Source organism: Cherax quadricarinatus, chromosome 51 (assembly GCF_038502225.1).
Source record: "Cherax quadricarinatus isolate ZL_2023a chromosome 51, ASM3850222v1, whole genome shotgun sequence".
Taxonomy (NCBI): domain Eukaryota; kingdom Metazoa; phylum Arthropoda; class Malacostraca; order Decapoda; family Parastacidae; genus Cherax; species Cherax quadricarinatus.
Genome location: NC_091342.1, coordinates 17,202,193 through 17,224,671, shown reverse-complemented (window position 1 = coordinate 17,224,671; position 22,479 = coordinate 17,202,193). Strand labels below are relative to the sequence as shown.

The 22,479-nt window shown below is 39.5% G+C and overlaps 1 protein-coding gene across 4 annotated transcripts in view; it reads right to left on the bottom strand.

The window, feature by feature from the left end:
* The window catches only part of Smn (survival motor neuron), a 58,258-nt gene that overhangs the window by 9,109 nt on the left and 26,670 nt on the right, over window positions 1-22,479 (bottom strand). The window contains exons 3-5 of one of the 4 annotated variants that reach the window (XM_053784992.1): window positions 14,485-14,700; window positions 5,665-5,778; window positions 30-77 (exon numbers count right to left, since the gene is read on the bottom strand). In XM_053784992.1, coding sequence (XP_053640967.1) covers window positions 30-77; window positions 5,665-5,778; window positions 14,485-14,700 — 378 coding nt within the window. The remainder of the gene's footprint in view (window positions 1-29; window positions 78-5,664; window positions 5,779-14,484; window positions 14,701-22,479) is intronic. The other 3 variants (XM_053784993.1, XM_053784994.1, XM_053784995.1) reach the window with 3 other exon arrangements.

The following is a 22,479-nucleotide window of genomic DNA, read 5'->3' as shown; positions in this document are numbered from 1 at the left end:
ATACTGCAACATGACTGATTTATACTTACTGGTGGTGCAAACTGGCTTCCATTTGTTTGAAAATTTGGAGGTGGCATCTGTAGAGAAAATGATTTACTGTACATCTAGGATTTTGCAGCAACAATAACAAAATATATTTTAAAGTAAATACATCTCCACTCCCAACAAAACAAGGTGAAATATCCATGTTAAAATCTTTAAGTTTCTTAAAAAATATGACAGAATTTTTTCATTGATTCTCAGGTGTCATCAGGCAAATCCACTAACACTCATGCCTATCAAGCAATGCTTATACAGTGGACCCCTGAGTTTCGTGATTAATCCGTTCCAGAGAGCCCGCCGAAGATCGAAATTCATGAAACTTGAAACCATTTTCCCCATAAGAAATAATGGAAATAAAATTAATCCGTTCCAGACACCCAAAAAAATTTAAATAAAATTTTTTTTTTTCAAATTAAATAAAGATTTACATAATGAAAACAATCAGAAATCAAATACATACATTAAAAAAAATAATAATAACATTACACTTACCTTTACTGAAGACATCTGCATGGATGGGAGAGGGGGATAGGAGGAAGGTGTACACTATTTTTTGGAAGGAGAATCTCCTTCCATTAGGACTTCAGGTATGAGGTCCATATCTGGGGTTACTTCCCTTCTTCTTTTAATGCAACTGGGACAAACTTGAGAGTCACTGGATCCTTGTTGCACAAAATATCTGTCCAGAGAGGTCTGTTTCTGGCGTTTCTTTAAGATCTGTCTGAAGTGGGACACAACACTGTCATTGTACATGTTGCCAATACGGCCTGCAACAGCTTTGTTAGGGTGAAGTTCATCCATAAATGTTTGCACTTCAGTCCACTTTCCACAAATGTCCTTAATCTTTGAGGAAGGTACCTTCCTCCATCTCTCTTCCTCCTCCTCTGCTAACTGTTTTTCCTATCTCCTGCTAACTGTTTTTCGGTAATCCACACCAACAATAACCTCTCCACTTCGAGGATTTGTGATCTCCTTTTTGTCAGCATATCCACCCCTTTTGCAACAACAGCACACTATTTCCTTTCCTTTCGCCATGATCGAAGTGATGGTTGAATGGGGCTTGCCATACATCCTGGCAAGCTCTGTAACACACACTCCACTCTCATATTTTTCAATCATTTCTTTCTTGAATTCGATCGTGTTCCTCACTTTCTTTACCACTAGCTTTCCTTGGGCTCATGGTGACTTATTTAGCAGTTGTAACCACAAAAAACAATAGATTACGTATGAACCCGCGGGGTGATGGTCACGTGTTAGTAAACAATGGCACACTGAGCGTGAATGGCGTGGGAGACTGGCTTTGTGTGCGCGGTGACGGTCGCTGAAACACGAGTTTTTTCACGAAACTCGAGGCCAAATTTCAAAAAAAAAAAAAAAAAAAAAAAAACTCGCCGAAGGTCGAATTTCACGAAAGTCAAGGCTGCCGAAACTCGAGGGTCCACTGTACTACTTAGGTGCTTTGGTATACCCCAGATAGCTGGCCAGTGTTAAATAAAAAATTATTTAGAGAAAATGGCATTAGGGGATAGAAATACTGTAGAATATGGCAGTTCTCCAGACAATTCACAGGACTGGTTTGATAATTCAATTTGTTTCTGACCATATCTCTTTGAAAGTGAACACAGATAAGAATAAGGTGATGAGGGGTATCAAACGAGTTAGGCAAGGAAAAACTGGATATCAGATTGGAGGGGAAGGAGTGAGGAGGAAGCGAATATGTTCAGAGATTTGGGAGTGTACATGTCAGTGGATAAGTATTTGAAAGATGAGGTAAACCAAAGGACTGATGAAGAGAAAAGGTGGTTGGTGCTATGAGGTATCTGTGGAGACAAAAAAACATTATCCATGGAGGCAAAGAATGGAACGTATGAGTGTAGTGGTAACAACACTTGTATGGGTGTGAAGAATGGGTTGTGAATGTTGCAACAAGGAGGAGGCTGGAGGTAGCAGAGATGTCATGTCTGAGGGCAACGTGTGGCATAAATATTATGAAGACAATTCGTAGTTTGAAGATTAGGAGGAGGTGTAGAGTTACTAAAAGTATTATTCAGAGGGCTGAGGAGGGGTTGTTGAGGTGGCTTGGTCATTTTGAGAGGATGGAACAAAATAGGATGACTTGGAGAGTATATAAATCTGTAGTGGAGAGAAGACAGAGTAGGGGTCATCCTAGGAAAGAATAGAGGGAGATAAAGGAGGTTGTGTGTGCAAGGGGCTTGGACATACAGCAGGCATGTGTAAGCATGCAGACAGGAGTGGAGATGAATGGGTTTTTTGACTTGACGAGCTGTTGGTGCATGTGCAGGGTAATATTTTGTGAAAGTATTCATTGAAACTCGAGTCCTAGAAGTGAGAAGCACAGTGCCTCCACTCTTAACAGTTTGACTGTCGAGGTCGTACATATATGTCTTACGAGGTACCATGTTTGACGTATATATACTCAAATTCTAGCGGCTTCAAATCAAGCAGGAGAAAGCTGGTAGGCCCACATGTGAGAGAATGGGTCTGTGTGGTCAGTGTGCACCATATAAAAAAAAATCCTGGAGCATGCAGTGCACAATGAGAAAAAAAAAACTCCGACAGCTTTTTTGAATTAAAATGCTAACTTTGTGGTCTATTTTCGTATAGTATTTATGGTTGTATTCTCGTTTTCTTGGTCTCATTTGATGGAATGGAAAACATATTATAGAAATAGAGGTGATTTTGACTGATTTTACTAAAAAAAGAACCTGAAAATGGAGCTCAAAGTAGGGGAAATGTTTGATTTTTGCCGATGTTCAAAAGTAAACAAATGTCATTGTCCAATAAATGTCCAACTAGCCATTCTAATATGCAGTCATGAATGGGTTGATGTTATTTATACAATTATTACAGTATTGCAGTAGTCTGCATAACAGTAAATCTTCTATTTTTTGTTTGAATAAAAGTTCAAAATAGAAAGCAAGAGTAATATCAGAGGGGCTTGGAGACGTGACTCATGAACAAAGAAAATGTTATTTTAGGGCCAGGAATGTCTGCATTGTTCATTCTGGACCTTATTTTGAAATTGTCATATTTTTTAATTTTCGTGAAATTGGCCAAATTGCAAATTTCTGACCACGTTATTGGGTAGTTGAAATCGGTAAATGGGCAGTTTCTTGTACTCAATCGATAGAAAAAATGGATTTCTAAAATAACAGTTATGAGTTTGGTCGACTGGAACAATGGAATTAGCCGAAAATAGGGCTCAAAGTGGGTGAAATCGCCAATTTGTAAATATCGCCGAGGTCACTAACTTCGCGAGAGTGTAATTCCATCAGTTTTCCATCAAATTTTGTGTTTTTGGTGTCATTACAATCAGGAAAAGATTCTTTATCATTCCGTAAGAAAAAATAATCTTTTTTTTTTTTTTTTTGAAATTTTGCGACACCAGGAGACACTTCAGGATTGGGGGTTACGACAGTCAAGGGGTTAAAAAAAAGGGAGGGGGGTATATTTGCTTAAAGTGACATTTGAACTGTCATATGTGCCCACCTCTGGGAAGACACTGGTAGTGTGAATGATGGTGAAAGTTTCTTTTTTGGGGTCACCCTGCCTCAGTGGGAGACTGCCAACATTTTATTCATGAAAGAAGGGAAGGTACCTAAGGACTGGAAGAGAGTATGCAGTTTCTTTGTAAAAAAAAAAAAAAAAAAAAAAAAAAAAAAAAAAAAAAAAAAAAAAATTATAGGGGAAGAAGTCTGTTTAGTATGCCAGGTAAACTACATGGAAGAATCATTACTGAAAGATGGAATATGATAATGCAGGCTTGCAAAGGAACGAAAGAGGATTCAGGAAGGGTATGGGATGGTAGGGAATGTGTGAACCAAGTGTTTACAATGAAGTATATTATTATTATAAAAAATGAAGCACTAAACCTCAATAAAGGATATAAATGAACAATACTTAGGTACAAGGAAGAAACTACCACATTTTTGTGTTTAGAAAAAATAATCTGATAGGGTACCAATGTGACAGATGTTGCAAATGTATGGCAGGCTACTAAAAGCAGTAAAGAATTTTTATGCAGATAGTAACTCAAGTTAGGGTTATGCAGAAGGGACTCTAGTATTTCCCAGTAAAAGTAGGCCTCGGACAAAGATGTGCGAGTTCACTGTAGTTGCTTAACCCTTAAACTGTCCAAACGGAGATCTACGTTCATGCACATAAATCTACATTTGATTTTACATTCTTCCTTATGTAAAAAAAAACGCAGATCTACGTCCAGAGTGCTACACACATGAATGCGGATCTACGTTAGGACAGTTAAAGGTTAATATATTTATAGATGGGATTATAAAAGTGAATGCTATGGTGTTGGGGAGAGATGTGGGTTTAAAAGATAATGATATACAGAGTGGGAGTTATCACAATTGTTCTTTTGGAAGGCTCTTAAAAAAAAAAGGAAATTAAAAGTGAACAAAGAAAAGAGCAAGGCGAGTAACAAAAAGAACAGGCAATGAAAGACTGGGTATTAGATAGGAAAGAGGGAGTAAGGAGGGAGTTAATGTATTCAGAGATGTAGGAGTGAACATTTCAGCAAATGGGTCTATGAAAGAAGAGGCGAACAACAGACAAGACAAAGGGAAAAAGGTTAAGTGGTGTGTTCAAGCACCTGTGGAAAGTTTTTTAAACACACTAGCCATCTTCCACTAGAGTACAGTGATACCAACACTGTTATAAGAGTGTGAGGAATGGGTTTTAAATATTGTCCTGAAGAGGAGGCAAGAGGCAGTGTAAATGTCATGTTCTAGAACAATGTGTGGTTTGAAAATTATGCATAGAATTCAGAGCATACAAGACAGCATGGAGTTACCAAAGATATAAAAGAGACAGCTAGAGTGGCTTCGGCATTCAGAGAAGATAGAGTAGATAGGATGACCAAGGTGTATAAATCTAGGGTGGAAGAAGGGTTAAGGGTCATCCCAGCAAGATGGATAAAGTATGCTTTGAGTGCTAGACCCTCGATCATCATGCAGACGCATGTGTGTGTTCCATAGGAAAGAATGGAGACAAGTGGTTTTTATGACTTGACATACTATTGGAGTATGAGCAAGGTAACATTTATGAAAGGTTTCAGGAAATCAGTTAGGTAAATTTTGAGTCCTGGAGGTGGGAAGTAGAGCCTAAACTCCAAAGGAGAGGCAGAGATACTGCAGTTCTAAAAGGTCATTTGATCTGTGATATCTGCAAGCTTCTGGTAGGACGTTTTATTGAATGGTATATGTGTTATTTTTTGTGTGGGGTGGAGTATCCTACTTCAATGGAACATGGCCTATGTTAGAAAATAAAATCTTGTCTTTCCACAATTATTCATTTAATAGTATGTACCAATACACTTCATTTTAGCTTTTTCTACCACTGACCTCATCCCATTAAAACTATTCTGAAGTTTTAAACTTTGTTTTACTCAGTGCAAGGACATTTACTCTCCCTTTCATAACATCTACATTTAACCTCTATTACATCCACACACCCTAACTTTCTACTTCATCATTTAAATTTTTACACAAAAACTATTTTCAAAATCTACAGACTGACTATCCAAAGCAAACAGCAAATACTTTATTGCACTATAAAACCTGTAAAATAAGAGGTGTACAGTACCGATCCTGAGTAAGACCGTTGTGTGTGGGGTGCTCTCTGCCTTTTGTTAGAGCGCTCAGCATCAGTATCAGATTGCATGTCACTCTCGATCAAAGAACTGCACAGGTCACTCTGCTGGAAAGTGGTTTTGGAATAAGATTTTCTAAAAGACATTATGACAACTTTCACTTGACTCTCTACAAAGCATTAGAGTATTATGAATCCTTCTAAAATTAAATAAATTATATATAGCTAATTAAGTAAATTCTATACATCAAGTCCTCGACTTACAAACACATTGGGGAACTCCTGAATTGTGTATAACATTCATAATACAGGAAGTCTTCAATTTAAAGACACTGGGACCTTCTGTAGTGTGTATAATAATATATAATAATGATATACACAAAAATATAATAATGATATACACAATAATATAATAATGATATAATACACAATAATGATTGATTTATTTATTTATTTATTAACACATCAGCCATTTCCTACCAAGGCAGGATAGCCTGAAAAAGAAACTTTCATCATTCACTCCATCACTGTCTTGCCAAAGGCATGCCTACACTACAATTATAAAACTGCAACATTAACACCCCCTCCTTCAGATTGCAGACAATGTACGTCCCATCTCCAGGACTCCAGTCCAGCCTGCCGGTTTCCTGAATCCCTTCATAAATGTTACCCTGCTTACACTCCAACAGCACGTCAAGTCAAGTCCTAAAAACCATTTGTCTTCATTCACTCCTGTCTAACATGCTCACACATGCTTGCTGGAAGTCCAAGCCCCTCGCACACAAAACCTCCTTTACCCCCTCCCTTCAACCTTTCCTAGGCCAATCCCTACCCTGCCTTCCATCCACTACAGATATGTATACCCTCAAAGTCATTCTATTTCATTCTATCCTCTCTACATGTCCAAACCATCTCAATAACCCCTCCTCAGCCCTCTGGATAAGTTTTGGTAATCCCACACCTCCTCCTAATCTCCAAACTATGGATTCTCTGCATTATATTCACACCACACCTTGCCCTCAGACATGATATCTCCACTGCCTCCAGCCTCCTCCTTGTTGCAACATTCACAACCCATGCCTCACACCCATATAAGAGCATTGGTATATAACTATATGTACTCTCATACATTCCCCTCTTTGCTTTCATGGATAAATATCTTTGTCTCCACAGACTCCTCATTCTTCATAGTCCCATCTGCTGACACATCCATTCCCAAATATCTGAACGCATTCACCTCCTCCATATTCTCCCCCTCCAATCTGATATCCAATCTTCCGTTACCCTGCCAAATTCATCCACCAACCTCTGCAACTTCTCTTCAGAATCTCCCAAAAGCACAGTGTCGTTAGCAAAGAGCAACTGAGACAACTCTCACTTTGTGTTTGATTCTTTATCTTTTAACTCCACACCTTTTGCGAAGACCCTCGCATTCACTTCTCTTACAACCCCATCTATAAATATATTGAATAACCATGGTGAAGTCTGAATGTGCGTGGATGTTGTGCAAATGATAAGAAAGAGATGATTGTGGATTTTATGAATGAGAAGAAGCTGGATATCCTGGCTTTAAGTGAAACAAAGATGAAGGGGGTATGAGAGTTTCAGTGGAGAGGAATAAATGGGATTAGGTCAGGGGTTTCAAATAGAGCTAAAGAAGGAATAGTAATACTGTTGAAGGATAAGTTATGGCAGGAAAAGAGAGACTATAAATGTATTAATTCAAGGATTATGTGGAGTAAAATAAAGGTTGGATGTGAAAAGTGGGTTATAGTAAGTGTATATGCACCTGGAGAAGAGAGAAGTGTAGAGGAGAGTGAGAGATTTTGGGAAATGTTGAGTGAATGCATAGGGAGTTTTGAACCAAGTGTGAGAGTAATGGTGGTTGGGGATTTCAATGCTAAAGTGGACAAAAATGTTGTGGAGGGAGTAGTAGGTAAATTTGGGGTGCCAGGGGTAAACGAAAATGGGGAGCCTTTAACTGAGCTATGTGTAGAAAGAGGTTTGGTAATAAGTAATACATATTTTATGAAGAAGAGAATAAATAAATATACAAGATATGATATAGCACATAATGAAAGTAGTTTGTTAGATTATGTATTGGTGGATAAAAGGTTGATGTGTAGGCTCCAGGATGTACACATTTATAGTGGGGCAACTGATATATTGGATCATTATTTAGTTGTAGCTACAGTTAGAGTAAAAGGTAGATGGGAAAAGAGGAAAATGGCAACAACAAGCAAGAGGGAGGTGAAACTGTATAAACTAAGGGAGGAGGAAGTTCGGGTGAGAGATATAAGCGACTATTGGCAGAAAGGTGGGCAGGTGCAAGTATGAGTAGTGGGGGGGGGGGGTTGAAGAGGGTTGGAATAGTTTTAAAAATGCAGTATTAGAATGTGGGGCAGAAGTTTGTGGTTATAGGAGGGTGGGTGCAGGAGGAAAGAGGAGTAATTGGTGAAATGATGAAGTAAAGGGTGTGATAAAAGAGAAAAAGTTAGCTTATGAGAGGTTTTTACAAAGCAGAAGTGTTATAAGAAGAGTAGAGTATATGGAGAGTAAAAGAAAGGTGAAGAGAGTGGTGAGAGAGTGCAAAAGGAGAGCAGATGATAGAGTGGGAGAGGCACTGTCAAGGAATTTTAATGAAAATAAGAAAAAATTTTGGAGTTAAACAATGAATGAAAGGGGGTAAAGCAGCTGGAACTGATGGGATCATGAGAGAAATGTTAAAAGCAGAGGGGGATATAGTGTTGGAGTGGTTGGTATTTTTGTTTAATAAATGTATGAAAGCCTAGGTAGTAGGTTGGTAGACAGCAACCGCCCAGGGAGGTACTACCGTCCTGCCAAGCGAGTGTAAAACGAAAGCCTGTAATTATTTTACATGATGGTAGGATTGCTGGTGTCCTTTTTTCTGTCTCATAAACATGCAAGATTTCAGGTATGTCTTGCTACTTCTACTTACACTTAGGTCACACTACACATACGTGTACAAGCATATATATACACACCCCTCTGAGTTTTCTTCTATTTTCTTTCTAGTTCTTATTCTTGTTTATTTCCTTATATCTCCATGGGGAAGTGAAACAGAATTCTTCCTCCGTGAGCCATGCGTGTTGTAAGAGGCGACTAAAATGCCAGGAGCAAGGGGCTGGTAACCTCTTCTCCTGTATATATTACTAAATGTAAAAGGAGAAACTTTCATTTTTCCTTTTGGGCCACCCCACCTCGGTGGGATACGGCCGGTGTGTTGAAAGAAAGAAAGAAAGAAATGTATGAAAGAGGGGAAGGTACCTAGGGATTGGCAGAGAGCATGTATAGTCCCTTTATATAAAGGGAATGGGGGCAAAAGAGATTGTAAAAATTATACAGGAATAAGTTTACTGAGTATACCAGGAAAAGTGTACGGTAGAGTTATAATTGAAAGAATTAGAGGCAAGACAGAATATAGGAATGCGGATGAGCAAGGAGGTTTCAGAGTGGGTAGGGGATGTGTAGATCAAGTGTTTACATTGAAGCATATATGTGAACAGTATTTAGAGAAAGGTAGGGAAGTTTTTATTGCATTTATGGATTTAGAAAAGGCATATGATAGAGTGGATAGGGGAGCAATGTGGCAGATGTTGTAAGTATATGGAATAGGTGGTAAGTTACTAAATGCTGTAAAGAGTTTTTATGAGGATAGTGAGGCTCAGGTTAGGGTGTGTAGAAGAGAGGGAGACTACTTCTCAGTAAAAGTAGGTCTTAGACAGGGATGTGTAATGTCACAATGGTTGTTTAATATATTTACAGATGGGGTTGTAAAAGAAGTGTTCAGGAGAGGGGTGGGATTAAATTATGGGGAATTAAATACAAAATGGGAACTGACACAGTTGCTTTTTGCTGATGATACTGTGCTTACAGGAGATTCTAAAGAAAAATTGCAAAGGTAAGTGGATGAGTTTGGGAGTGTGTGTAAAGGTAGAAAGTTGAAAGTGAACATAGAAAAGAGTAAGGTGATGAGGGTATCAAATGATTTAGATAAAGAAAAATTGGATATTAAATTGGGGAGGAGTAGTATGGAAGAAGTGAATGTTTTCAGATACTTGGGAGATGACGTGTCGGCGGATGGATTTATGAAGGATGAGGTTAATCATAGAACTGATGAGGAAAAAAAGGTGAGTGGTGCATTGAGGTTTACGTGGAGTCAAAAAACGTTATCTATGGAGGCAAAGAAGGGAATGTATGAAAGTATAGTAGCACCAACACTCTTATATGGGTGTGAAGCTTGGGTTGTGAATGCAGCAGCGAGGAGGCGGTTCGAGGCAGTGGAGATGTACTGTCTAAGGGCAATGTGTGGTTTAAATATTATGCAGAAAATTCGGAGTGTGGAAATTAGGAGGTGTGGAGTTAATAAAAGTATTAGTCAGAGGGCTGAAGAGGGGTTGTTGAGGTGGTTTGGTCATTTAGAGAGAATGGATCAAAGTAGAATGACATGGAGAGCGTATAAATCTGTAGGGGAAGGAAGGCGGGGTAGGGGTCGTCCTTGAAAAGGTTGGAAGGAAGGGGTAAGGGAGGTTTTGTGGGCGAGGGGCTTCGACTTACAGCAGGCGTGCATGAGCATGTTCGATAGGAGTGAATGGAGACGAATGGTATTTGGGACCTGACGATCTGTTGGAGTGTGAGCAGGGTAATATTTAGTGAAGGGATTCAGGGAAACCGGTTATTTTTAAAAGCCGGACTTGAGTCCTGGAAATGGAAAGTACAATGCCTGCACTCTAAAGGAGGGGTTCGGGATATTAGCAGTTTGGAGGGATATGTTGTGTATCTTTATACGTATATGCTTCTAAACTGTTGTGTTCTGAGCACCTCTGCAAAAACAGTGATTATGTGTGAGTGAGGTGAAAGTGTTGAATGATGATGAAAGTATTTTCTTTTTGGGGATTTTCTTTCTTTTTGGGTTGCCCTGCCTCGGTGGGAGACAGCCGACTTGTTAAAAAACAAACATGGTGACAACACACATCCTTGTCTAAGGCCTACTTTTACTGGGAAATAATCTCCCTCTTTCCTACATACTCTAACCTAAGCCTCACTATCTTCATAAAAACTCTTCACTGCTTTCAGTTACCTACCTCCTATACCTTACACCTACAACATCTGCCACACTGCCCCCCTATCCACCCTGTCATATGCCTTTTCCAAATCTATAATGCCACAAAAACCTCTTTAGCCTTATCTAAATACTGTTCACCTATATGTTTCACTGTAAACACTTGGTCTACACACTCCCTACCTTTCCTAAAGCCTCCTTGTTCATCTGCTATCCTATTCTCCATCTTACTCTTAATTCTTTCAATAATAACTACCATACACTTTACCAGGTATACTCAACAGACTTATTCCCTTATAATTTTTGGACTCCTTTATCCCCTTTGTCTTTATACAAAGGAACTATGCATGCTCTTTGCCAATCCCTAGGTACCTTACCTTCTTCCATACATTTATTAAATAACAGCACCAACCACTCCAAAACTATATCCTCACCTGCTTTTAACATTTCTATCTTCATCCCATCAATCCCAGCTGTCTTACCCTCTTTCATTCTACCCACTGCCTCACGAACTTCCCCCCCACTCACAACTGGCCCTTCCTCACTCCTACACGATGTTATTCCTCCTTGCCCTATATACACGAAATCACAGCTTCCCTCTCTTCATCAACATTTAACAATTCCTCAAAATATTCCCTCCATCTTCCTGATACCTCTAACTCTCCATTTAATAACTCTCCTCTCCTATTTTTAACTGTCAAATCCATTTGTTCCCTAGGCTTCATCAACTTATTAATCTCACTCCAAAACTTTTTCTTATTTTCAACAAAATTTGTTGATAACATCTGACCCACTCTCTCATTTGCTCTCATTTTACATTGCTTCACCACTCTCTTAACCTCTCTTTTATCTCTCCGTATACTCTTCCCTCCTTGCATCACTTCTACTTTGTAAAAACCTCTCATATGCTAACTTTTTCTCCCTTACTACTCTCTTTACATCATCATTCCACCAATCACTCTTCTTCCCTCCCACACCTACTTTCCTGTAACCACAAACTTCTGCTGAACACTAATACTACATTCCTAAACCTACCCCATACATCTTTAACCCTTTCAGGGTCCGTCCCGTAGATCTACGGCTTTACGTTCAGGGTCCAAACCGTAGATCTACGCCATGAGCTCAGCTCACTCTGATAAACTGTGAGTGGTACATTTGGGCCTAGATATGAGAGAATACATCTATGTGGTATGTGTGCACCACATAAAACAGATCCTGCAGCACACTGTGTATAATGAGAGAAAAAAAATGAAATCATGATTTTTCGATTAAAACAGCAACTTTGCAGTGTTTTTTCGTATGTTTTTTATAGTTGTATTTGCGATTTCTTGGTCTCATTTGATAGAATGGAAGACATATTACAGAAATAGAGATGATTTTGATTGGTTTTAGCACTGGAAATGGCTTGAAACAGAGCTCAAAGTAGCAGAAATGTTAAATTTTTGCCGATATTCAAGAGTAAACAAACGACCTCATACGTCTAATACACGTCAGCTGGTGGGTCTAATATACATTCACAAATATGGTGATGATATTTATACAATTATTACAGTATTGCATAACAGTAAATCTTCTATTTTTTGGTGTGAATAAAAATTCATTATGTGAATAAAAAATCAAAATGGAATTTCTTTGTAAAGCCTCAAAACATAACTAATGAACAGAGGAAATGTTAGTTTAGTGCCAGGAATGCCTACATTGTTCATTCTGGACCCTATTTTGAAATTGGAATATTTTGAACTTTGTGTTAAATTGGCCAAATTAACAATTTCCGATCACTTTATTTTGTAGTTGAAACAGTTGACTTGGCGATTTCTTGTGCTCAATCGATAGAATGGAAGTAATACTAGTGAAATAGCTAAGAATTTGGTTGATTGGAATAATGTAATTGGCCTAAAATGGGAGTCAAAGTCGGCAAAATCGCCGATTCGTAAATATCGCTGACACATCAAAATTCGCGAGAGCATAATTTCGTCAATTTTCCACCAAATTTCGTACTTTTTGTTTTATTACCTTCACAAAAAGATTCTCTACGATTTCATAAGAAAAAATAACAATTTTTTTTTTTGAAAATTCTTGGACACTGGTGCGTGACTCCAGATTTGGGCCTTGGACCCTGAAAGGGTTAACCCCATTACCCATTTATCCTTCAATAGTTGTTTATATCTTACCCTAACTGCCTCCTCTTTAAGTTTATACTCCTTCACCTCTCTCGTACTTGCTGCTTCTATTTTCCTTGTATCCCACCTACCTTTTACTCTCACTGTAGCTACAACTAGAAAGTGATCTGATATATCTGTGGCCCCTCTATAAACATGTACATCCTGAAGTCGACTCAACAGTCTTTTATCTACCAATACATTGTCCAACAAACTTCTGTCATTACATCCTACTATGTCCCATATGTCCAATATAAGTTAATCAACAGACTAATAATGATTATTCCAAGTCCAACATGGGACTAATCATATAAAAGATGTATAACACAAACAAACAACTATCAAGGAAAGTACCTCAATAGTACACAATCCCAAGTCAATACAGCATATGTATGTACACATGAATGGATACATGTACAGGAGGGACCTGTGTATTCAGCACCCTCTTTTCAGCGTTTCACATTTTTGTTGGCTTGCATCCGAGGCATTTTTATTATGTTCAGTGTTTTTACCACTTTTTCCACTATTTTCACACAACAGCTGCATAATGGAAAGGTGACTGGTGCCATATTTTAAGATAAGTATTGTATGTAGTGTATTTATTTTACTTTTCTGCTTTTTTAATACCTACATGATAGTGTAAACACATTAATTAGACACATTTGATAATGAAAAACACTTTTCCACCCAATGGCAATTTTCATTTATCACATGGGGTTGGGAACCTAACAGCAATACAAACAGGGCCCTTTTGTACATATGTACGTATGTATGTACATACATATGTGCACATGCAAAAAAAAAAAAAGTTAGACTCCCCTACACCTGCTGGTCTGTTTTATGGGTTTTTACTAGTTTGCTTCAAATACTGGAATTCCCTAAACCATGAACATTCATCCCAGAAGTAAGGTAAAGCTTCGATTTTTCTTGTGACTGATGAATTCAAAATGGGGGGCAAGTGTAATATAGGAGAGGCCCAGGGATGTGATTTATGAACAGAGGAAATGTTGCTTTAGTGTCTGGAACATCCTTTTTTTTTTTTCTTCCAACAAAACAGCTGTATCTCACCAAGGCAGGGTGGCCCAAAAAAAGAAAAACAAAAGTTTTTCTTTTTAAATTTAGTAATTTGTACAGGAGAAGGAGCTACTAGCCCCTTGCTCCCGGCATTTTAGTCGCCTCTTACAACACGAATGGCTTACGGAGGAAGAATTCTGTTCCACTTCCCCATGGAGATAAGAGGAAATAAACAAGAACTAGAAAGAAAATAGCAGAAAACCCAGAGGAGTGTGTATATATATGCTTGTACATGTATGGGTAGTGTGACCTAAGTGTAAGTAGAAGTAGCAAGACGTACCTGTAATCTTGCATATTTATGCGACAGACAAAAGACACCAGCAATCCTACCATCATGTAAAACAATTACAGGCTTTTGTTTTACACTCACTTGGCAGGACGGTAGTACCTCCCTGGGTGGTTGCTATCTACCAACTTACTACCTACTGGAATGTCCTTGTTAACACTAATATCCAATTACCCTGGCTACTGAAGAATTCAGGTATTTTGCCTAATTACCTCCGACTGACCATCATCAGCAAGCTCTATCTGCTTACGACGTGCTGCCTCTCCTTTAGATTTTGCAAGTCTGTTTACTAGTACCTCTTCTTCATTGTTAAAACCAACAAACCGGACAGTACACATGCCAGTAGCAGCATTCAGACCAACAACTGTTCCTTCATACCAGAGCCCGTCTTCACTGTATTTTGCACGACACGCATCCCCTGTCTTCCACTGAAAAACAAAATGCATACATATTATTACAATCAAGTATAACACACAAGAAATTAGCTTACATAAACTGGTCCTAATGAACCAAACTTTGCTATAACATACTGCATATGCAAATATTCCATACACAAATAGATCAATTAACTAATGAATAAAAAAAAAAACTTTATATTAAGAGAACTATAAACATCAAGTGCTTAACTCATGGCCCTTTTAGGATTTCTCAAAATCATTCTTGATTAACTGGGATTGGGCACCAACAATGAACTAAATTCTTTAAGTGCCAATGCCTGGTTGATAAGGGCATCAAAAGTAAGCCTGGAAAGAGATTAAGCCACTTGAGCAGCATGCCTCAGAACTACCAAATGGTTATAGACAGACATACACAAAGGAAACCACAAAAAACAAATCTAAACACTGTAGTCTGAAAGCAAGGAATCACTGAATCTATCAATAAAAAATTCACTTTGAATATTAAAAGTTTATAATTTTTCTCTGCATGGCAACAGTAAAATAAACAAGTTACTGTACAATGAATGTGTAGACATCTGTACAAGATGAAGACTATCAATCTTCTACCTCTATTACACAACAAGATGCACTTCCCCTGTGTTTACATTGTTCTAAAGTTGTCAGTTCATTCCAAAACTTCTTACAGACTGGCAAGTTATTATACAATTTTTCACAAACATCATCCTTTGAACATACAAAGGAGCAGTGCAGTAGGCATACAGGCCTGTGTTAGGCAGTTCTAACTCACACCAACCCACACCCCTATGTACCTTCAATGACACTACCTGGGAGTTTGTTCCTTTCTAAATTTATCCAACTTGAAGCCACTGCTGAGAGTCCTGCCTTGATTACATATTTTCAGCACTTCATTTTTTTTTTTTTTTAACAAGTCGGCCATCTCCCACCGAGGCAGGGTGATCCAAAAAGAAAGAAAATTCCCAAAAAGAAAATACTTTCATCATCATTCAACACTTTCACCTCACTCACACATAATCACTGTTTTTGCAGAGGTGCTCAAAATACAACAGCTTAGAAGCATATACGTATAAAGATACACAACATATCCCTCTAAACTGCCAATATCCCAAACCCCTCCTTTAAAGTGCAGGCTTTGTACTTCCCATTTCCAGGACTCAAGTCCGGTTATATAAAAATAACCGGTTTACCTGAATCCCTTCACTAAATATTACCCTGCTCACACTCCAACAGCTCATCAGGTCCCAAATACCATTCATCTCCATTCACTCCTATCTAACACGCTCATGCACGCTTGCTGGAAATCCAAGCCCCTTCCCCACAAAACCTCCTTTACCCCCTCCCTCCAACCTATTCGAGGATGACCCCTACCCCGCCTTCCTTCCCCTACAGATTTAAATGCTCTCCATGTCATTCTACTTTGATCCATTCTCTCTAAATGACCAAACCACCTCAACAACCCCTCTTCAGCCCTCTTACTAATACTTTTATTAACTCCACACCTTCTCCTAATTTCCACACTCCGAATTTTCTGCATAATATTTATGCCACACATCTCCACTGCCTCCAACCGCCTCCTCGCTGCTGCATTCACAACCCAAGCTTCACACCCATATAAGAGTGTTGGTACTACTACTATACTTTCATACATTCCCTTCTTTGCCTCCACAGATAACGTTTTTTGTCTCCACATATACCTCAACGCACCACTCACCTTTTTTCCCTCATCAATTCTATGATTAACCTCATCCTTCATAAATCCATCCGTTATTATTATCCGTTATTCTTATCCATTATTATTATCCATCCATTATTATTACAAAAAAAATAATTTGTAATTTTTATTCACACAAAATTGTATAAATAATGTCAACCCATTCATGACTGCATATTGGAATGGACAGTGATGTCATTTGTTTACTCTTTAACATATCCAAAACAACTGAACATTTCTCCTGTGTTGAGCTCATTTTCAAGGTACTTTTCGTCGTGAAAGCAATCAAAATCATATCTATTTCTGTAATATATCTTCCATTCTATCAAATGAGACAAAAAAAACGAGAATACAAGTATAAAAACCATACGAAAATACCGCTAAGGGATGGCTAATTGCTGAGAAGTGAACTCCATTATTTATGCTTAGATTTCTTTCATTTTTGGTGTACGTTTAGAAGCATCTTTCCATCATACATTGCTCAAGTTTAAATAAGATAGTCCAACAAACAAATGAGATACAATTCCCTAGATGAAGAGCAAGAGCCCCTCACCAGCATCAAGGAACCTGCCTTGAGGTCTGCTCGCTTATGGAAATTTTGCTCACGTATGGAAACAAAAAAATCGACCCATCGACTGCTCGCATTTGGAAAAACGAGCACGTGAATGCGCTCGCAAGTAAAGGCTCCACTATATCTCCCTTAATTTTAGACATTTCCAAAACATGAAAGTGCAATCAATGCCTTCAGCCTATTTTTGTAGGAAAGGTTTCTAATATGAGAAAGTAACTTCTTCATCCTTCTCTGCATTTTTTTTTTTTTAGTACATTTATGAATGAGGTTTTGTAATAGGTAATACTGTATATATTTTATGAAAAAGAAAAGTAAACAAGATATTATACAAGGCACAATGAAAAGTTTGTTGAACTATGCACTGGTGAATAAAAGGTTGATGGGTAGACTTCTGGATGTGATGTTTATAGAGGGGCAACAGATATATCAGATCATTATTTAGTTGTAGCTACAGTGAGAGTAAGAGGCAGATAGGGTATATGGAGAATGGCAACATGGGGTGAAAGTTTATAAACTAAAGGAGGAGGTAGTTAGGGTAAGATATAAGCAACTATTGGAAGAAAGATGGGCTAGTGAGAGTATAGGTTATGAGACTGAAGAAGTATGGGGTATTTAAGAATGCAGTGTTAGAGTGTACAACAGAAGTTTTTAGAAACAGAAGGGTGGGTGTGGGATGAAAGAGGAGTGATTGGTGGAATGACGAGGTAAAGAGTGGTAAAGGAGAAAAAGTTAGCATACGAGAGGTCTGTACAAAGCAGAAGTGATATAAGGAAGGTGGAGCATACTGAGAGGCTAAGAGGGAGGGACGGAGGGAGCATAAAAGGAGGGCAAGTGAGAGTGGGTGGGGTTCTGTCAAAAAATTTTGCTGAGAATAAGATAAAGTTTTGGAGCAAAATTAACAGGCTGAGAAAGCCTAGGAACAAATGGATATGACAGCTAACACTGTGTAAGACATACTAGTACACACCATTTTTTGTACCCACAAATCTGCCACCTGCCAATTTTTTTTTTTTTTTTTTAACCTGAGGGAAACTCTTTGGGTCTTCTTCCATCTATTCATTCATCTGAAAAAATCTAAGGCCAGCAGGGTCTGCACAATGTATCATGGTTAACTCCCCAGGGGATGACTGTATGTTCTATGTACTAGTACAGTAGCAAAAGTAAACAAATTAACCAGGAGCTGTTGTTCCACTACCAGCTTCCTTACCAACAAATAGGGTGTGCAAGTGGCTCAAAATTACTTATTCATTCCATAATTATTACAATACTACAAGTGGAATTCAGCCACGAAGCATACTAGATATAACCCAGGATAACCCAGTAAAGTCAAACAATGTGAATAATGTCCATGTTCTGACGAGTAATATACTGAAATAATTGTATTATAAGTACAGTAGGGCCCCGCTTTATGGCGTTCCGCTAATACAGCAATGTCAAATTATGACCAAAATTGCTATACGGCTAACGGTCTTTCAAATACGGCGCGCTCCACCGGGTTTGTATACATTCTCCGTGACCACATCTATTATGTCAGGAAACTTTCCAAAATTTCAAGTGTTTTAAAGTTACTGCGTATTTTATATGTACTCTAATAATTATACATATGAGTACCTGTACCTAAATATACTTACACACTGTGCTGGTGTGCAGGTACACATTAAAATCGCTAAGAGTCTCTCTTCTTATGACGCCAATACTACGTAATAATAATCACTCTTGGGCACACTAAATGTCTATTTTTTTTTTTTTTTTACACGGGGTTTGACAAGGTTAAGGATCCCTAGCTTTATTGACAAGCTATTTACAGGTTAAGGATTCCTAACTTTATTGGCAAGCTAAGAGCTGTTACCTACATCAGCTCATTTGAAAGCATTTTTATTGTTATGAGACATACAAGTAGGGAACAGGATGAAGTTGGAACCATCTGTGGGCCAGTATTTTCATTTGATCAACTGACTATCTCGTTGACATCATTATGCTGTACGAATGTGTTCCATACTCGAGTCATCCTGGGCATGTATGATCTCAGATGGAGTGATGTTCTGGAGAAGGGTACAGCCAGAGTGAAGTTGCTGCTTTCTGCCCGTCTTGTGGCATAAAAGCTTGTTTCATGCTGTCCTCGAAGTGGATCCAAGTGTGGTATTTTGACAATACTGGCCTTGTACATAACAGTAAGGCCACCCACATCCCTCCTATGTTGAAGGCTCTGCTGAAATGACAGATCTATCCAGGATGGGTCCAGGTGAGAGATGAGACGTCTTGCTCTGTTCTCTACTGTCAAGCAGTCGTAGATGGGGGGGGGGGCAGGCAAACCAAGAAAGTGGAGCATACTCAAGGTGTGAGCGTACTTGTGCCTCGTACAGGATCTTGCAACCCCTACTGTCAAGCAGATGCGAGATACGGCGAAGTGCTGTAAGCTTCCTGGCTGCCATGTTTGCAAGATTTACAACATGGTTCTTCATGGTTAGTTTGGAGTTAAATTTCACCCCAAGGATATCAACTTCTTCTCCAGGTGCCAACACCCTCCCATTCATCCTTACTACTGCACCAGCATTACCATCATGGTGCCTAGAGATGATCATCATTTGCGTTTTCTCAGGTGCAAATGTTATTGCCATCTATTTCCCCAAGCTGATATAGCTTTCAGATGGTGATTGATGTAGCTTAGAGCAGCTGGCATTTCTTCTCTTGGGTAAGTGAATGTCGGTGTACAGTCGTCTGCATATGCATGTGATTCTGGGATGAGATGAAGAAGGTCGTTGAAGTAGACATTCAATAACAATGGACCCAGCACGTTTCCTTGTGGAACACTTGCCCCAATAGGATGTCTTGCTGATTCCGTTCCATTGAGAACTACACTTAGAGATCTACCATGAAAGTAATCACTGAGGAGACATAGCGTAGAGCCTGCAATTCCCAGTGCTTGAAGTTTTGCCAAGAGGCCCTGGTGCCACACCCAGTCGAAAGCACCAGCAATGTCCAGTGCTACCACACAGCTGACTTTGAATTCATCCAATGACTGGTGCCACTTAGTGGAGAGGTTTAACAACAGATCAGCAGCAGAGTAACCTTTCCTGAAGCCATATTGACGATCACAAAGTAGTAAGTGGTAGTCAAAAAACTCTGTCATTTGTCTTGAGATTATTGTCTCAAGGATCTTACCAGTGATTGACAAGAGTGACACTGGTCTGTAGTTGCTGATTTCTGCTCTGCTCTTCTTTTTGTGAACAGGGACTACATTTGCCTCTTTCCATAGAGAGGGCCATTTACACTGTACTAGGCAGTGCTGAAAGATGCGAGTTAGAGGTGCTGCTAGCTGGTCTGCACATCTTCTCAACAATCTTGGGCTCAACTTCTCTGGGCCCACTGCCTTTTCTTGGTCAAGCGATTTAAGAAGGAAATGCACCTCCTCCTGCCTTATTGTCACCACTGACAGTTTTGACACAGTTCTTGCAGCTAGCCAAGGAGGGTCCCTTGCTGGATCAGGAACTTGCATTTTGGTAGCAAGTGTTCAGCAAAGAGGTCTGCCTTCTCTTGACTACTAGTAGAGGTGGTCCTATCCTGTCGATTTAGAGGTGGAATGAGTTCATCAGGCAGATAACCTTGTCTGTCCTTGACCAGGGACCACCAGGTTTTGGAGCCTACCCTACCTGATGCTAGCTTTCTTTTAGTGTCCACCTCCCATTTAGCAATGGCCCACTTTTGAACGTCCCCCATATGCCTACAGGCTTGCGTGTGCAAGTTCCTGTTATAGGTGGTAGGATGTCTCTTATACCTTCGCCATGCTTTGTACTTAGCAGTAGCAGCCTCTCTACAACGAAAGCCAAACCAAGGCTGATCTGTAGGCTTCGTCACATATTGCTGGTGAGGAATGTGTTCTTGTTGTAGATTAAGGATGTGTCCAGTGAAGGCTTTCACTTGGTTGTCAACATCCCCTTGGAGAAGAGCATTCCAATCGGTGGTGGCGAGCTCAGAGCAAAGGGCTGGCCAATTACCTCTTTCCCATAGCCAGGTTGTGCGTGTGGACTCCTCACCTCATTCTGTTGGGATCTTAAGTGTCGTAAAAACAGCCTTGTGGTCAGACGATCCAACGTAGCCGAGGGGTTGACAAGTGACTATGCCTTCTGCCAGATCACTCACTACTGGGTCAAGGGAGGAGCCAGAGATATGAGTAGGGAAATCAACAAAGTTTCTCATGTCAAACACTGAAAGAAGGTCATCAAAGTCCCTCTGTATAAGGTGCTGGTTGAGGTCACCAACAATTATAATATGTTGACAGTTGTGTTGTAGCAGAAGGGAGTCAATATTTTCCATTAGGAAGTTGATGGGGTCTGCATGTTGCCACTGAGGTCTGTACATTGCACATGCTAGTACAGAGGTACTAGTGTTTATACAGAGCTTGAAGAACATCATTTCAAGATGTGTAGGGGTGGCAACATCAATGTGCTGGGCATGAACACTTTTAGAGAAGCACACAGCAACACCTCCTCCTTGCCCTTGCCTGTCTCTTCTCATCCATGAGGTGTAGCCAGCAATTCTTGCAAAATTTTCTGGAGTCCTGTCATCCAAAAATGTTTCAACAACAGCTATCATGTCGGGACGTCGAGTGTTCACAAAACTATGTGTGAGCTCTCCAACATTAGTAATGAAACCTCTAATGTTGGCCGACAGGATGCTGATAGACTGGCTCCTCATGATGAAGTGGTCAGCTTGAGGTGGTGGGTGTGGAGGGAATGTAAGGTGCCTGCCCTTGAGAGAGGTAGGGTACTGAGGCAGCTGCAGGGATGTAGGTCTGTGGTCTTGTATAAGGCACAATACCACCTGCTGGGCTGGGATAGGAGTAGCTAAGTGGGTGACGTGTGAGAGTGTTCACCAATTCAGAGATCCTGCTGGTTTGTTCTGAGAACAGGTCTCTAAACAGGTGGCCCTGTCTGTCAAGTTCCTTTTTCTTCCGACACTGGTCCTCCTGATGTCCTTTCTTGTAGCAGTAATTACACCTGGTATCTCACAGGCAGTTGTTGGCAGTGTGCCCCTTCCGGTGACAGCGAGAGCACAGCCTAGGTGCCTGGGAGGGTGGATTAGAATTTGTTGCACTTCCTGTGTTTTGCAGATTTTCATTAATTTTCATTAATCCATTTTCATTAATCCATCTATGATATTTTCCTCAAAAGTATATATGAAACCCGTTACATAGCACATAAACACGATACATACACTCAGAGTAAAAATTGATGTAAATATGAGATTTGTTTACAAAGCAGCTGTGTAGGGAGTGTTGGAAGAATTACATTTTCTCTAATCAAACTGGGGGATAACTGTAGAAAAGTATTCTTTTCGCATGCCTTCACTCAATATACAGCAATTCACGACCCTTGTGGGCTTAGTGCTGGCCTCGGTGGGATACAGCCGGTGTGTTAAAAGAAAGAAATAATAATATCTTCATTCACTCTAAAAATGGTGTGTTGCTGTTTGTTTATTCTGTACTAACTTGTACAATTTGTAAACAATG